The sequence below is a fragment of the Molossus molossus genome, unplaced genomic scaffold (assembly GCF_014108415.1).
Source record: "Molossus molossus isolate mMolMol1 unplaced genomic scaffold, mMolMol1.p scaffold_m16_p_24, whole genome shotgun sequence".
Taxonomy (NCBI): domain Eukaryota; kingdom Metazoa; phylum Chordata; class Mammalia; order Chiroptera; family Molossidae; genus Molossus; species Molossus molossus.
In genome coordinates, this window is record NW_023425360.1 from 2,206,912 (window position 1) to 2,224,699 (window position 17,788).

The following is a 17,788-nucleotide window of genomic DNA, read 5'->3' on the forward strand; positions in this document are numbered from 1 at the left end:
TTTCCCTGCGCGTTCCTGACTCTCTCCGCTGGGCAATATTTGGGTTGGAAACGCCACAAAGGAATACTTGAAAAGTCTTTTCTCAACTATAAGTTCAATAAAAACATTTCTATGTATTAAGTTTTGCAAAATACACTTAACGTTCGGAGAGTTTGGATAGACAATGAGGCTTTTTTTTTTTTTTTTTTTATCCCTAGTTTACCGAGACCCCGGCAACAAAATGTTCTGTGGGTGAGGGTGAAGAACCAATTTTCCTCCCATCCCACCACCCACCCACGTCTGGTCAGCTTCAGGCCTAAGGAACAGCTTAGCTGCATGTGGTACAATGTAACCTGTATTACCTGACGGCCTCCTGTGTGCTGTGTGTGCTGGGATACAGCCCCTGCCCTGAAGGAGCAAATGAGATGCAATGTGGCAAACAGTGGCCTACACCTGCATTCGTGGAAGTGGGGATAAAGGAAACCGATTTGAGAGCTATGAGAGACGTAGAATTGGTAAGACTTGGGGAATGACTTAGATGAGTACAGAGGACAGACGAGTGGAAGCAGGTGCCCCAATGTCGGACATGGGCCGGGGGGGCCATCAGTGTTATTTGGTGACATGGGAAATTAAGAGGAAGAACATGTTGGGTGGGAGGGTGCAGTGCCCAGGTGATGGCTCACCTGGAGCATTTCGAGCTGGAAATGCCTGTGGGTCTAGACTCAGGAAGACCACCTGGGCTGGGATTGAGTTCTGTGGCCCATTGGCCTACGGTGGATACCTGGAGCCATGGGGATGGACAGTGTGGATAAACAGCGGGCTGCCCATCCATCCACCCTCTACCCACACTGTTTATCAGGAGTTCCTAAACATTCTGTAGTGTGCATGCCGCAAGTTTCCCCTACACGGTGAAAACCTCAAAGCTCTTTTTGTTAAAAAAAAAAACAAGAAGCAAAGACTGTGAGCCACTTTTGACATCTACCTAGACACACTATTTTTTTTTTTTTTTAATCCTCACCCAAGGATCTTTTTCCATTTATCTTCAGCTACTGGGGGTGGGGGGGCATTGATGTGAAAGGGACACATCAACTGGCTGCCTCCCACACGACCCCAACCAGGGCTGGGGACCAAATCGCAACCAAGGTACGTGCCCTTGACCGGAATCAAACCCGAGACTCTTTGGTCCGCAGGCCAACGCTCTAACCACTTAGCAGACTGGCCAGGGCGGCACACCATTTTTCCTACTCAGGGTCTCTGGCTGCACCGATGTCCCTCAGGCCTGGTCTTAGCTCTGCCACTGTGAACTCCGGCCTGGGAGACACTCAGAAGGTCCTGAATCCTCCGAAACAAGTCTGACATAATCCCAGCCTGGGCCTCTGGTTTACCATCAAAGGACGAGTGGGGCTCACTCTGCATTTCCCATGAAATGGCTAAAATGCTGCTTCATTAAACACTAAGAAAGAAACCAACACACGTCATGAAACAAATATCCCCTAATTTATGGATGGGGGGCGGGGGGGGGGGGCTCAGGCAAACTGAGAACAAAATGTTCCGTGCCTGCAGAGCATAAATCAGGAAAACGGAGGAGAAATTTTTGAAAACGGGTGCCGACGTGACATTTCAGGTCAGGTAGAGACTTCTGATCCAAGAAGAGGATTTGAGCTCAAATGCTTCATTCCACCCACTCATTCATTCCCCGCTGAGATCCTTCCATAGGGATCAAGAACCAACAGAAAAGACAGAAGATGGAAACCAAATCCATCTTCTTATTGCAGAAGGCAACACTGGAAAATGTAGCTCAGATGTCTGGGCCAGGAGCCACCTCCTACTGAACCCCACCACCACACAGTCCCAGCAGGCCCAGGAGCACCACCCTGGGCCTCACCCACAGTGCACACGCATGGCCAGGAGTGATTCTGGTCCCACGCTCTGCAGACAGGCCAAGTCCTGAGGGGAAGAGGAGAGGGAGGCACTTGGTCACACACACGCCCGTCTCTGAGCTCAGGGATCAGACCCTCACTTCTGCTCCATGGTGGTGTGAGAGGGAAGCTTGGGTTAGGCTCTTCTATTGTAAACTTGACAGTGCAGGGGTGGGGGTTTCACCCCAAACCGGAATGAGGGTGTGCTGAGCTTGAGCCAGGTGCAAAGTGGAGGCCCAGCCTCGGGGCTGCTGACATGGTCAAGAGCAAACAGCTAAACATCTCTGCTGGGTCCCCTGGTCAACCGCAGGCACAGGACTTAGCAGCTGGAAGGGTGAGCTTAAAAATCAACTTAACGCGCCCTGGCCGGTTTGGCTCAGCGATTAGAGTGTCAGCCCGCGGACCGGAGAGACCCGGGTTCGGTTCCCGCTAAGGGCACGTACCTCGGTTGCAGTTTGTCCCCGGCCCCAGTTGGGGTCATGTGGGTGGCAGCCAGTCGATGTGTCTCTCTCACATCGATGTTTCTCTCTCTCTCTCTTCCTCTCTCCTTCCCGCTCTATCTGAAGATGAATGCAAAAATGCCCTCGGGTGAGGATAATAAATAAATAAATAAAAACCAACTTAACATTAAGAATCACCAAGGCCATTTGCCAACAGTGTCATGTTTATTGGGCTACTCACGGGTCAGCTCCAACATGACAAGGGGGAAAGATCAGACGCCATCGGTCACGTCAAGACACGGAACAGTCAGCGTGTCCTCGTTTCGAGTTTTGCGCTTGGCAGTTCACTGACACCGCTGCAATGGGTGTGTTGAATTTTTAGCAAAACCAAAAGCACATCCACTTATTTAACCAATGCCTTTTTAGGGCAATAAGCAAAAAAAAAAAAAAAAGGAAAACTGCATTTTCATGTAGCTACAAGAAGAAAATGATTTATACACATTAAACGGATATAAAATACATTATAAAGGGAACATACATACAAAGGTCATTACGCTGGTCAAAGAGCAAGGACGCCACAGACCACCACGCGGGAGAACAGTGCGGTGGATGCATTCAGAGAGGAAAGTCCGTCCAGATCTTGAGTTACACGTTTACTGAGGTAAAGGCACAATCACGTCAACATAGTTAATGGGGAAGAATCCGGACTCCCCGTGCAGCATCCCTTCATACCAGTTCTCATCTATCTGATTGGTCAAGGTAATGATGTCCCCTTCTTTAAATCCTAATTCTCCTTGGTTTTCTGGCTCGAAGTCATAGAGGCCACGGCAGCAGGGCTGGTCCAGGGGAACCGTAAAACCTGTCCAGGTCACATGGAGACAAGAAACCACAAGTTAACAGGACAAATCAGTTATCCGTGGGGAACTGGCAAGGTGGAGGCTGGGAGAGACCAGGGACAGCAGACCCTCGCCTGCCTTCCCCAGCGACACGGGCGCTGGGGCCACATCCCCCGGCTGGCTGTAGGCTCTGTCCTGCTCAGCTGTCCCGGCTGCCCCCCCTGACTCCCGGAGCCGGGGACCCTCACCAGTTCTCCGGGCCACAGCCCAGCCCTCCGCCTTGAAGCAGCTGTACCGCCGCCCAGAGCCCCTGGGACATCCAAGCGCAAGGCCCCGCCCTCAGGAGCTCCCAGTTTCTCGGTGGAGACCGGACAACACAGGGAGAACATTTAAAGGACAAAGAGGAGGTAGAAGCACTCATAGCTCAGAAGCTCAGAAGAGAAGAAGGCAGGAAAGGCCGGGATGGTCCAGGGTCGGGGACGCCGCCCCAGAGGGGGTGGCCAGGAGCCTGAATGGTCACAGACCAACCTGACCTCTTGGGGTTATTGTGGTGATTGACGAACCCGGAAGTTCTCAGAATAACACATTTTAAAAGAATTACTTTTTAAATTTCAAACTAAAACCTGGTAATAGTTAAAATACATATATATATATACACACACACACACACATATGTGTGTATATATATATATATACACAAATGTGTGTGTGTATATATATATATGCAAAATTAAGGAAAGTCCACTGTAAACCACTAACCCAGAGATAACCAAAGTTAAACTCATATTTTGGCGTTGACATTTCCAGATATTTTTATTAATATATTTGTGTATGCATTTACATAGTTGTCTTCATAAAAGAAGCTTCCTGTATACATTATAGTGAACGTCTTTTGAGATTATTTTTAATGACTGACCAGTTGTCAATCATAGTACTGTAACATCATTTCTTTATCAATATATCATTGGGTATTTGAGAACCGTCCTTCCTCTCTCTCTTCTCTCTCTCTTCCTTCCTTCATTCCTTCCTACTCTTTCTTCTGTTTTCTCCTGCTTTCATGGATGACTGCAGAAAGTACCCTAATAGACGAATGTGTATTTACAAATGTGTATTTACAAATGTGTACCATTCATTCCTGAGGGTAAGTTTTCTAGAAGGGACTATGCTATTCCTACAACATAAATTTTTCCAAGACTTAACATTTATTATCGATTTGTTTTTCTATCATGGTTTACATTACAAGTTGTAGGAGCTCCTGTTATACTATAAATATTAAGCCTCCATCTGTCGTGTGTGATACAAACATGATCCCCAGCTTATCATCTGTTTTTTTTCATTTGGTTTTAGGGAAGAGGGTTCTGGTTTTTGGCACATACAGAAATTATAAACAGCATAACCAGTCAACCTGCTCAAATGTCTCATTCATGCTTTCTACCTTTAGACATAAACGTTCAACTAAATGTACCCCAATTTTTTAAATTTAATTTTTCACATGAGTTTTTTTCTTTGAATCTATGTAGAATTTGGCAAATAAAGGTATCATTAATTATAATTAGTTTCAGCTGCTATCTCCACCCATTTTACTAAATAATCCATTCTTTTCCCACTGATGTCAAATACTTTTTCATCTTTTTCATATATTTAATTATCATGAGCGCTCAGACCTATTTTAAGTTTCCTCTATTTTGTTTCACTGATCCATTTCGGTCACTATCATATCATTGAAAATACTGTAGCTTTAAAATATGTGTTGACAGATAGTAATGCAAATTCCTCCTCATTACACTTCTATTTCAAAATTTCCTATTCTCACAAAACCACTCAACCAGGTAAACTTCAGTATCAAGTTTCTCCCACAAAAATCTCATTTTGATTTTAACTGGATCATACTTTTTCAGTAATGGTAAGGTTGATGTTATAAGAGTCTTTTAAAATGAATGACCATCACATGTGCTAAAGAAACTACACATTTATGTGTTGTATTTTCATGCTACAGTGAGACTGAGTTTGTTAGTATTTAAGAGTTTTGCACCCTGGCCGGTTTTGCGCAGTCGTTAGAGCATCGGCCTGAGGACCAAAGGGTCTTGGGTTCGATTCCCAGTTAAGGGTATGTACTTGGGTTGCAGGTTCAATCCCCAGCCACGGTCAGGGTGCTTGTGGAAAGTAACCAATGGATGTGTCTCTCTCCCATTGATGCCCCCCCCCCCTCCACTTCCTCCTTTCCACTCTCTTTAAAATCAAGGGAAAAAATATCCTCGGGTGAGGATTAACAAAAAAAGTTCTGCATCTGTATTTAAAATGAAATTACTTCGGTCAGGTTTTGGTATCAGAGCGTGTGAACATTATAAAATAAATTAAATCCTTCTCTTTGCTAAAATAGTCGAACTTGGCCCTGGCCGGGTAGCTCAGTTGGTTGGATCAATGACCTGATACACTACAGTTGCAGGTGTGATCCCCGGTCAGGGCACATACAAGAACCAACCATTGAACGCATCAGTAACAAATGGAACAACAAATCTATGCTTCCCCTCTCTCTCTTCCTCTTCTCTTGCTCTAAAATCAACCAATAAATTAAAAATAAAGTAACATCGTCGAACTTGAAGATGTGGCAATAAAATTTTTTTTTTTTATCCTCACCCGAGGACATTTTTCCATTTTTTGTACAGACAGAGTGGGAGGGAGAGAGAGGGGGAGAGAGAGAGAGAAACATCGACGTGAAGGGACACATCAAGTGGCTGCCACCCGCACGACCCACCAGGGCCGGGGACAAACTGCAACCGAAGTACGTGCCCTTAGCGGGAACCGAACCCGGGTCTCTCTGGACCGCAGGTGGACATTCTAACCGCTGAGCCAAACCGGCCAGGGCATGGCAATAAAATTTTTGCCCGAAGTTATCTAGGCCTTCAGACTTCTGAGCATGGAATGTTTCTAGGATGGTTATGATAATGACTGAGTATCGGGGAAGACGTCGTCCCCCCGACTCGTTTGCTGAACCCTCAAAGGAGACACATGGCCTTAGGGGTTCCCATAGTTCTAAACCACAGGCGGGTACACTTGGGGAGCAGTGCCTTGAACACAGAACACTAGTAACGCTAGGTCACCTGGAGGTCTTCCACAAACCCTCCGGTCTGAAAAGGAGGCAGTAATTCCTCCAACAGATCACAGCAGCCTGACCCAGGATCTACGTCGAAACCAGAACAAGGCACCAGGCTCCAGACCCCAGCCCGCGCCCTGTCCTCCTGCTGTCACCTCCTACGTGACCTATGACACTGCTAAGGGAGGCCGGACACTGTCCCGCTAACTACGGGGCTGCTGAGACACGGCCTTGCCTCCCCTTCCGTAAGCCACCTGCATTGACTGACATAAACACCCCTTCCGGGCCGGCACCCACCTGAGCCACCCCACCTGTGCACACGCGGCCGCTCCCTGCACACTCACGCCAAGCAAATCGGGAAAGACACAGGTTACTCGCGAGGGACGTGGCCACGCTGCCGCGTGGATCTTCTAAGAGCGGAGAAGCGACCGACACTCCTATCACACACTCCATCAGCCAGCGACCCCGCCACGCAGCATCTGCCCGAGCACACGGCGGGGAGGGCCCTGGGCTCTGAGTCCGGGAAGGGCCGAGCGCGGGCCTCCCCAGCGTGGGCACCGGGTACAGCCTCACCTACCAGCGCTCAGGCGTGTCCTGGAGCGCACACCCTGCTCACGAACACAACAGGCAATGTTTAGCTGTTCAGTTCCCAAAGAAGACCGTTTCGGGTGTGCGGCGCTGGGGGAGCCAGCATCTTCTGGCTTCTCTGTATCAGAGCCAGACGGGTTTTCCTGAGACCTGACAGGGACTCGCCAAGACTCCCGGGTCCCAAGGAGCCAGAGCCTGAAGAACGCAAAGCGCAGAGATGATCTGACAGCTGTGAGCGGGGAGGGCTGTTTCCTGCCACCCGGAGAGGAGACAGAAGATCTTCCTGGAGGCTTGGGAAGGGACGAGGGTGAGCCAGAAGGTTGGGGTGCTCCCTGGACTCCACCCTGGGGGATGGGATCTGAGGCCCCACTTCCCCCGGAACTCTGGGGCTGGCCGAGCACAGTGAACATGGAAAGAGGGGGCCCGAGCGAGCCACCCCCGTCTCCCCATGAACTGTGACCACATCTCCGCCGAGGAGGCCGCCGGACTGCAGATGGCCAGGGGGTAGGCTGAGAATGCACAGATGTCGATGCTGGCCGGACGGCTCAGCCGGTTAGAGCATCATCCTGACACGCCAAGGTCGCAGGTTCAATGTCCAGTCAGGGCACATCCAAGAATCAACCAACAAATGCAGCAATAAGCAGAACAGCAAATCAATGTTTCCGTCTTCTCCCTTCCTCTTTCTCTCTAAGATCAATTTTTAAAAAGAACGCAGGTACCTGGCAACCCAGAGGCGGAGGCTCGGGCCACAGACCCAGGTTGCTACCTCGGCTCGGACGCGGGGAAGACCTGAACAAGCCTCCTCCCTGCCGCCCCCAGGCAACATCTCGGGGCGAGACGCGGGAGAACACAACACCCCAACGAGGACACTCAGCTGAACCGACGGGGTTTCGGTCCTGAATGGACAAAGTAATCAACGGATAACCTACGCTTTCTTTTGGAAGAGACCAAGTTACCGTGACATTGCAAGATGACATTTTTTTCCCCGTCATTAGGAGCAATGGAAAAAAGATTAATTTTTTTTTAGGCCAACTGTAGAAATGGAAAGAAGATTAAGTTCCTTCTGAGATGGAGACTCCTCGTCATGTTCAGTTAAAGAGAAATGAAGTGTCCGTCGCCCTGAGTGACCGTGTGACTTTTCCCAGTGAAGGAGAAGTCGCCGTCCCCAGGGATGGGACCCGAAAGCGCAGGCAGAACCAGCTCCGTGGGTCTTTCAAACTGGAAGCAACATGAGCACGGGCCAGGTACCCGCACACCTCGCTCACCTGGGCCCTGCCCCGTGGGACCCCCTCTGCCTCCGCGCGCTCTCGGGCGCAGCAGCTGGCACCGCACATCTGTGGGTCGGTGCCCACGAGCTCCGGCCGGCGGGCGCTGGGCCGTCCATCCGACACACCCTGAAACCCCAGCCCCGCGCTGGCCGGAGCCTGTGTTCACTTCTCACCCCGACACCCGGCTTCACGGCCTGTGAGCGGAGGTGGGGACAACACAGTCGTCCTCGGGAAAGCAACGAAGCAAAGGTGATTTCCACAGACAAACGGCAGTGTCTGTCAGGTAGTCACCCTTCAAGCTCTGGCCCCCAGTAGGAGGAAAAATGGGGAGAAACCCTAACACAAGAGGTCTAAGGGGGCTGTCAGTCTGCACAGGTGGGGAATCGTGTCCTCCCTAAAGCAAACGCCCCCTCCCTCTCGGCAATACCACGGTCCTGTTTCTAACACCGGGTCCCCTCCGGCTTCAACAGCAGAGCGCTCTCCGGAGGGCCCTTGGCCCACCCCCCCTTTTCACCCCGAGTCCCCAAGTCCAGAAAGAGCAGGGGCAGGGCCGCCGGTGCACGGATGGAATAACAGCCCTCCGTTTGCAGGGTGTCCCGCCCGCCGGGCCAACATGCTCCGTGCCTCCCAGAGAGAAATGGGTTAATTACCAGGGAGCCCTCCAGTGGGAACCACGATTGCCCACGTGGTGGATGGACACTGGGGTGAGAAGGTGAAGGCAGTGAACAGCTGGGACCTCCGTCTACCTTCGGTCACTGTCACAAACCCACCCGGGAAATCCCGGCTCGTGAGTTCACCCCTGGGGGGGTGTGCGTCAGTGGGGCTGGGACCCCGGCCTTGGCTAGCTCCCCACCTAAACCCTCTCTGAGCCCCAGGAAGGTCTGCCCAGGTCCGCCCTGCCTCGCCGGGGTACCCTCGTTGGGGTGTCCTCACTGGGGGGATGTCCTTCAGGAACTTCCTCTCAGCCCCGCCTTCCTCAGCTTGAGCCCCTGCTTCACCATGAGCGCCCGAGACTTCCACTGGAAGCAAACCAAACTGTCCAGTCCAGGGGGGGGGCTAGCCCCCCGAGATCTAACACCCGACAGGACGGGTGTTCGCTGCAGCTGGCCCTTCTCACAAGCTCCCTTTCTCTTCCTCCCTCTCCCCTGCCTCATGCCGGGATCTGGGAGTCTGTTCTCAAAGGCTGTCCTTCTAATCCTCACTTGGAGTGGGGGGTGGCCCATGGGGTGGGATGGAAGACACTAAAAATCACAGCTCCCCTGCGGTATTTGAGCTTGGGCGACTTTCAGACCACCAGAGGAGCCCCGACTTTGGGGATCTCACTACCTGGAGGCATTGGGTCAGAGCATCCCCACGGAAAGACAAATTGGACTCCTCGTGCCTCTTGGTTGCTGGGGGAAGGGGATGGAGAGAGTAGTCTGTCCACACCACTGACGTCAACAGGAGTCTCCACCGAGGTACAAGGTAGGGCGCCCCCGGGAAGCTACTGACCTGCGGAGGGCTCTGTGTCCCTTAGCAAATGCCCAAGACTGCTGTGCCTTTTGAGGGTCTGGTCCTGCTTTTTATAGCTTTGCTCTTGCCTCCCTTGGAGTCAGGCTGCGACCTGTCACTGTTTCCTTCCGAAGAGCCCCTCAGGCTTGCTACTGTCCAGTCTGCTGTAGGCTGGGAAATCAGACAACGGTTATGTAACACTGGCCGCACCGTGCCGTGGGGTCTTCCTCCGACCCCAGCGCCGTGAGTGACCAGCACCTCTAATTTACAGGAGCCTAGGTCATCCTCAGAACCCTGCGTGGTTGGCGGGATAATTCCCGTTCTTTGGACGATGAACCTAAGACCCAGAGGTAGGGAGCCAGGATCTGGGCTTCCCGCTGACTCCAAAGCCCCATCCCCAAGAAGGCCTGCCGGTGACACCCGTCCGGGCTGGGCTTACTCCCTGATGTCCGGGAGCTCAGAGTGTTTGCTTATTATCTGTGCGACCCATGTGGCCGACCGGGAGCCTAGTAGAGTTGCCTGATGATGGGTGGATCTGGTGGTCCGATCGGGAACAGGACCCCAGTGTCCTTTTGGGGGCTTTGGTTAGACCACCGAGATCGGATTGTCTGACGACAGAATTGATCTCTTAACACGCTTAGGGCCTGGAACTCTCAAGTTTGTTTCTGGTCCAGGCTCATTCTCCAACACTCACCGCGTGGGCGTTCCGGGCCAGGCACCGTGCTCAGCCGATCCGGTACCATCTCTCTCGAGTTAGAACTGCTACCATTGGCCCATGTACCCTTCAAAAATTATAATATCTTTTTTCCAATTTAAAATCTCAAGCTGGCCCTGGCCAGTTTGGCTCAGCGATTAGAGTGTCAGCCTATGGACCAGAGAGACCCGGGTTCAGCAACCGTTCAGGGCATGTACCTCGGTTGTAATTTGTCTCCAGCCCCAGTTAGGGTCGTGTGGGTGACAACCAGTCAATGCGTCTCTCTCTCTCTCTCTCTGTCTCTCTGCCTCTCTCTCTCTCTCCCTCCCTCCCTCTCTCTCTTCTGGTCTATCTGAAGATAAATGCAAAAATGTCCTCGGGTGAGAAAAACCTCAAGCTGTTGTAGCAAAATTTTTCTTGAAACGAACACATTCCCTTTAGCTGACCCACAGAGAGCACAGGTGTATCATTCTGATAAATACCACAAAACCCATTGCGTTCAACATCTCTAAAATAGTACTTTTGGCCCTGGCTGGTTTGGCTCAGCGGTTAGAGGGTCAGCCTGCGGACCAATGAGTCACGGGTTCGATTCCAGTCAAGGGCATGTACCTCGGTTGCAGTTCGTCCCCAGCCCTGGTCGGGTTGTTTGGGTGGCAACCACTGGACGTGTCTCTCTCACATGGATGTTTCTCTCTCTCCCTCCCTCCCACTCTATCTGATGATAAATAGAAAATATCCTTGGGTGAGGACTAAAAAATAATACTACATTTTAAAAAATAGTATTTTGGGCTATTATAAGAACATACTGGAGAGAGACTTCTGATCCTTGGGTTATCTAGCTCTGCATTAGGTCACCTTGGGCTCCGGCTTCCTTAACTGTAAATGTTAAGTATTAATCTACGGCTATTGGAAGCTATGAACTGAATGTCTGCGTGTCCCCTACCCCTCCAAATTCATATGTTGAAGCCCTAATCCCCAATGCGGTGGTATTCGGAGGTGGGGCCTTTGGGACGTGATTAGGTCATGAGGGGGGAGCCATCCTGAGTGGGACAGTAACACTATATGAGAACACAGACGACGACAGCCATCCGGAAGCCAGGAAGAGAGCCCTCACCCAACACCGAACTGACTGGCATCTTGATCTCGGACTTCCCAGCCTCCAGCGCTGTGAGAAATAAATCTTGGCTGTTCAAGTCACTCAGCCTGTGGTGTTCTGCCATCACAGCACCAACCGTCGGAGACAGTGAAGTAGCCAATGCCTAAGTTAAGTCTAGTGAGAGTCCATGAACTGTCTTTCTAGAAATCAGAACCCCCTATTTACCCACAGGAGATGAGGGAGGTTTGCTGAAATTAACCTGTCAATGGAACGCAAGCGTTATCATGATCATCTATCAAAATAAGCCTGTGATTTGTTTTAAAAATCGTAACACCCACCCTCCACCGCCGACAGAGGTCTAACCGGTCCAGCTTGTGTCCTGCACTTTACAAAGCCCCAGCCCGTAGACAGGACGTCCTCAACGCCGTCCACGGGTTCCGCGACTCTACGCAAAATAACGTACAGTGAAACCCATTTTACCCTGGGAGACTCGCCATGAACAAGGGGTAAGTCCCTACGGCATCTCATCGACATTGTGGTAAAATGACGTTGGACAAAACGAAGTTATTCCAGGGACCGCTAAACTGAGATGACTTCTGCAGGTATTTCAGGAGCCGGGTCCATGTACGTCTCAAAGCCTCCTGGGAGGTGACCCGGCCATCACACCCAGGCCCAGGCCACTCTGAGTGAAGGCAAAGGGGAAGACAAAGGGCAGCCGTCATCCGAGGGGGCTTCCTGGCCACTGGCGGAGGGGTTGGCGTGCAGGGGGTGTTTTGTGTGGCCTGCTCCTTGCTTTGTACCATGCGTGTTAGGTGCCGATATTGAAGAGTCGGGAGAATGCACCGAAAAATATGGTTCCTGGCTTGTCTTGAAAAATCCGAAAGGCAGGCTCCCCTGGGCCCCACGTTCCCAGGCAACACGCGGCTGCCCCCGAGTTCGGCCGCCCCTTTGGGCAGGGCAGGTGTTCTCCGGCTGGACACAGGGTCTCTCCCCTGGCGCGCTCCTGACTGGGAGGCCTGGTGTCGGCCTGTCACTGGCCTTGCGCTGTGGTCTTAGCCGTCCCTGCCTTCATGCATCCCAGGGCTGGCGCCTGGGGCCACATCCACCGGCCAACACCACGGGGTCACTCCTGGGCACTCAGACACAGAGCCCCCTGTAGCAAACCCTGGAAACTGACCTCTACGCCATTGATTTTAGACATAGCCACGTATATAATGATGCCTGGTTAATATTTATGTGATGCCATTTTATTTATTTATTTATTTATTTATTTATTTTGTCCTCACCCAAGGAGATTTTTCCTTTTTTTTTTTTTGGTTCAGATAGAGTGGGAGGGAGAGAGTGGAAAAGAGAGAGAGACACACATCGACGTGAAAGGGACACACTGAGTGGCTGCCTCCCACACGACCCCAACCAGGGCCAGGGACGAACTGCAACCAAGGTAAGTGCCCTTGACCAGAATCGAACCTGTGACTCACTGGTTCGCGGGCCGACGCTCTAACCGCTGAGCCAAACCGGCCAGGGCAGGATGATGCTGTTTTAAATTTCAGCTTAAAGACCAAATGTCCCACGCTGAGATATAGGTCGGGATTTGTAAACACGCAGCCTCTGAGATAGTGCAACCACACGCCATTTCAGCCTCTAGAGCTACACTCCCACAGTGAGGTGAGAAGTGTCGTCTCATGGGCCTTCCGAACACTGGTCCGACAGACCAGAGGGGCCCAGGACGGTGCTCCCCGCGGTCGAGAGCCCGTGGCTCTGAGCTTTCTCTAGACTGGAAACTAAGAAGAGGCCTCTTCTCCTTTCCCGCATCAGTGGTTACCGGCACAGTTTTTTTCATATAGAAATTAGAGCCCCAGCCGGGTGACTCGGTTGGTTGGAGCATCGTCCCATACACCAAAAGGTTGCAGGTTCAATCCCGGTCAGGGCACATACCTAGGTTTTGAGTTTAATCCCTGGTTGTGAGGCAACCAATCAACATTTCTCTCTTTCTCTGTCTCCCTTCCTCTCTCTCAAATCAAGAGAAACATATTAAATATATATATATATGTGTGTATATATATATACACACATATATATACATATATATATACACACACATATATATACATATATATATAAAACGCAGCCGGTGTGGCTCAGTGGTTGAGCGTCAACCCATGCACCAAGAGGTCACTGGTTCAATTACCGGTCAGGGCACATGCCCAGGTTGTGGGCCCGATCCCCAGTGGGGGTCATGCAGGAGGCGGCCAATCAATGTTCTCTCTCATTGGTGTTTCTAGCTCTCTCTCTCTCTTTCCCTTCCTCTCTCTCTAAAATCAATTTACAATTGTTTTAAATATATATATATTTATATACACACATACATATACACACACACATATGGAAATTAGAAATTGTTCAACTTGCATACTTTTCCAATTTCTAAGAACGCTAAGTATGGATAAAACATAAATATTGCAGCCACAGACGTTAGAGCTGGAAAGGCACCTTGGAACGTATGAAGTCCAATCAGTTCCTTCAGGGACAACTTCCAATCAGCCCAGAGATGTCAAGAAACTCCCAAGGTCACACAGCTACTAAGCGCCAGAATCTGAGCTATATTGCAGGACTCCTGTTTCCTTGTTTATTTTTCTGTTGTCAATAAAGCTGACTCTGAACCAGACTGATCATTCACGTGGCCAGGAGGGGGGCTAAGCAAGAAAAAAACAAAAACAAAAACAAAAAATAGGGGGAAAAGAATGGGAAAGAAAGGGAAGTAAGAAATAAGTTCCTGGCTAGCCGTCACCATGCCACGACTCTGTGAAATTTTAATTTCCTCTCTCTGTGCAAAGTGCTTGTCTTTTCTCATTCTCAGACTTCACACTTTGCCTCTGAATCCATGTTTCTCTTCTAATGTAATCCTAGAGATTCTGTTCCAAGCGGGGAATGACTTCGGCTCGAGACATTATTTCCGAGCCCCCTTAGAAGTATCAAGAAATGTATAAAAGTCCCTTTTATACCTAAAGGGAGCTAGCATGTCTTAATATGAGCCACTGGAAAGATTTATGCTGCACGGCTCCGAAAACACCTTTGGAACCCTCGTCGGCTCCCTAACCTCAGCCTTTCGCAGTTTTGAAGCGGATCCCACTCGGAGCGTATTAACCCTTAGCTGGGATCCCATCAAGTTGTGCCCTCTCAAAGAACTTCCAGAGAAAGCAAACCAAAAAAAACCTTCATAAATAAATAAATGAGTTGATATTAAAAAAAAAAAAAAAAAGTTAAAATTACCCGGGGTAGGGAAGCTACCTGAGCACAGCTCACCAGTTCTTATACTAGTTTCCTCAAAACCAGTGGTTTTCTGGGAACCACCGAGGCTCAGTTCAAGGACTTTGCCTGCACAGGCTGATGAGGCATCGCGATACCACACTCACGGGCTTGGACCGGCGGTGTGTTCTCCCAGCCAGGGCCTAAACTTGGATTTGGTCTGCAATCCATCACTGTGAGATGGGATTTCCACTCCCTGCCCCCTCCTCCCTTTCTGGCTCACTCTGTTCATCCCTGTTAAGTACCGAGAAAGGATATTATCAAAGATTCCATCTCAGGCCCACGATGGCATCTGCCTAATTGACCTACGTTCTTTCATCTCCCCTCTTTCCCTCTCCCCCCCCCCCTTTTTTTTTCCTGTAGAAAGAAGAAATGATGAAGAAAATGTTCTTGGATCCCATTTCTGGCAAAGCCCTGGGAGCTTTGCTTTAAATCGTCAGTGAAATGCTTGACATTTTTCCTTCACTTTATAAACATTATGTGCAAATCATTCAGAATCCTAATGGAAAGTAATGTCCCATTAACGCAGGCTATAAAATGCCGTGTTCTTTTGAAACTGTGCCTTAGAAACAAACAGTGCAGGACCCTTTACACTCACAAATTCCACCCACAAATCAAGGAGGCCGGGGCTGGAGCGTCAGAGGTGAAGGGCTACTGCCGAGGGCAGGTCAGCTGCGGTGGCTGGGAAACTCGGGAGGGACAGGCCATGTCACACAGTGGCCGGCAGGGGTGGTAGTGGACACTCAGCCCCCTGGAAAGCCATCTTTTGCTGACCACTGCCTTTCGAACAACTTCATCAGCCCGGGGACTGAGCTCACTGGCCAAGAAGGAGCAACCAAGTTACTGACAGGCATAGAGTGGGTGAGGAAGCAAAGAACTTGGAGTCCTCTCGGGGAGAAAAAGCCATTCTAAGAGTCCTGTGTGATCAAAGTGATGGTGACACAATGAATATTTATGGGGGGAAAAAACAGCGATTATAAGTAAACTGGGAAAGTAAGGAAAGAGGAAGTCTGTGGGGGACTGAAGAATGGGAGCTAAGGCCTCCTCCCCCCATCAGGAAATTGATAGATAATAACCAAAACTGGAGAATCAGGAACCAGCAATATAAGTCTATTATTTAGAGCAATGGAGAGAAATGCCCAAGGAACAGCTAAAGGAGCTCCAAGTGAGCGGAGGAAGAGAAGGTGGGGAGGAGTCGAAGGAGAGAATGCTGTTTTCCATGAAACACCGCGTAGTAACTGTTTTCTTTTTGAAACTATATATACAGCCCTGGCTGGTGTGGCTCAGCAGTTAGAGCATCTTGGGTTCGATTCGGGTCAAGGGCACGTACCTGGGCTGCAGGTTCGATCCCCAACCCCAGTGGAAATCATGCGGGAGGCAACCAATCAATGTGTCTCTGTCACATCAATGTTTCTCTCCCTCCCTCCCTCCCCCCCTCCTTCCACTCTCTCTAAAAATCAATGGAAAAATACCCTCAGGTAAGGATGAACAACAACAAAAATAAAACCATATACATATGAACTCTGATCATTTTTATTTTTAATTGAAAATCCTTAAAGCACAACAGTGTTAGAAGAAAGTCCCGCAGTGTGTGTTATGGGGAAATCTGAAGTCTGTGAACTTTGACCCAAGTCTCACACTTACACAAAAACTAGGTCGGCCTGGCTGGTTTGGCTCAGCAGTTAGAGCGCTGGCCCTCAGACCAAAGAGTCATGGGTTTGATTCTGGGCAAGGGCACGAACCTCAGTTTCTGTTCGATCCCCGGCCTGGTCAGGGGTGTGCAGGAGGTAACCAATCGATGTGTCTCTCTCACATCTATGTTTTTCTCTCTCTCTCTCTCTCTCTCCCTCTCTCTCTCTCTCTCTCTTTCTCTCTCAAAATCAATGGGAAAATATCCTCAGGTGAGGATTAAAAACAAAAACAAGACAACTAGGTCAAAGTGGCCTAAAATGTAAGAAAGTGTGAACCTTCTGGGAAAAACCACGGGAGGAAATCTGCAGGATCCAGGCCAGACAAAAATCTCTTAGATCTCACGTCAAAAGCATGATCTTAAAAGGAAAAATTGGTAAATTGGACTTCATCAAGATTTAAAATTTTTGAGATCCAAAATACTGTAAAGAGACTACAGCCCTGGCCGGTTTGGCTCAACGGTTAGAGCATTGGCCTGCGGTCCAGAGAGACCCGGGTTCGGTTCCCGCTAAGGGCACATACCTCGGTTGCAGTTTGTCCCCGGCCATGGTTGGGTCGTGCGGGTGGCAGCCACTCGATGTGTCCCTTTCATGTCGATGTTTCTCTCTCTCTCTCTCTCTCTCTCTCTCTCTCCCTCCCTCCCACTCTAGCTGAACAAAATATCGAAAAATGTCCTCGGGCGAGGATAAAAAAAAAAAAAAGAGAGACTACAAAGAAGCTACAGAGGAAAAGGAAATATCTGTAACCCACATATATGTCTACGGATTTCGTATTTAGAATATATAAAGAACGCTAAACACTCAATACCAAATTGGGGGGGGGGGGAACGTCATCTCCCCATATGTAAAGAATTCTTATGAATCAATAAGACGTAGTAAACTACCCAAAGGAAAAATGAATTCCATGAACAGACAATTCAGACATGAGAAATACAAATGCAAATTAAAATATAGGAGAAACAGCCTGTAACCTCACTAGTTATCACAGAAAGGCAAATTAAGATCGAATACCATTTCTTTTTACCCATGAATGCTTGGCAATGTGGAAGCCCAATGACATGGATTTGGGGAAGCAGTTATTATTACTACATTAATAGCAGGCAGCGTGCCCATTTTGGGGAGATAACTTGGTTATATCTACTATCACTTAAAACATGTATTCACTCTAACTCAGCAATTTCATTTCCAAGAAAGACTTGCCCATCAGCATGTACAAAATATTCTACAGATACAGGACATTCCTTTTAGCAAATAACTGGAAACAATCTTTATGTCCACTAATAAGGAAATGTATATATAATGAAAAACTATGAAACTGTTAAAAAATAACACAGTAGATCTATATGCATGACATAGAAATTACTCCAAGAAAGAGTGAAACAGCCCGGC

At 49.5% G+C, this 17,788-nt stretch overlaps 2 protein-coding genes across 2 annotated transcripts in view; both read right to left on the reverse strand.

The window, feature by feature from the left end:
- ADAMTSL3 (ADAMTS like 3) overlaps window positions 1-2,942 on the reverse strand; it is a 169,324-nt gene extending 166,382 nt beyond the window's left edge. Inside the window, exon 1 of the mRNA XM_036278104.1 lies at window positions 2,881-2,942. The gene's annotated coding sequence lies outside the window, so the exon portion shown is untranslated. The remainder of the gene's footprint in view (window positions 1-2,880) is intronic.
- A 34-nt stretch (window positions 2,943-2,976) lies between these two features.
- SH3GL3 (SH3 domain containing GRB2 like 3, endophilin A3) overlaps window positions 2,977-17,788 on the reverse strand; it is a 43,019-nt gene continuing 28,207 nt past the window's right edge. The window contains exon 9 of the mRNA XM_036278105.1: window positions 2,977-3,197. Within this exon, the coding sequence (XP_036133998.1) occupies window positions 2,992-3,197 (206 nt within the window). The 3' untranslated portion in view covers window positions 2,977-2,991. The remainder of the gene's footprint in view (window positions 3,198-17,788) is intronic.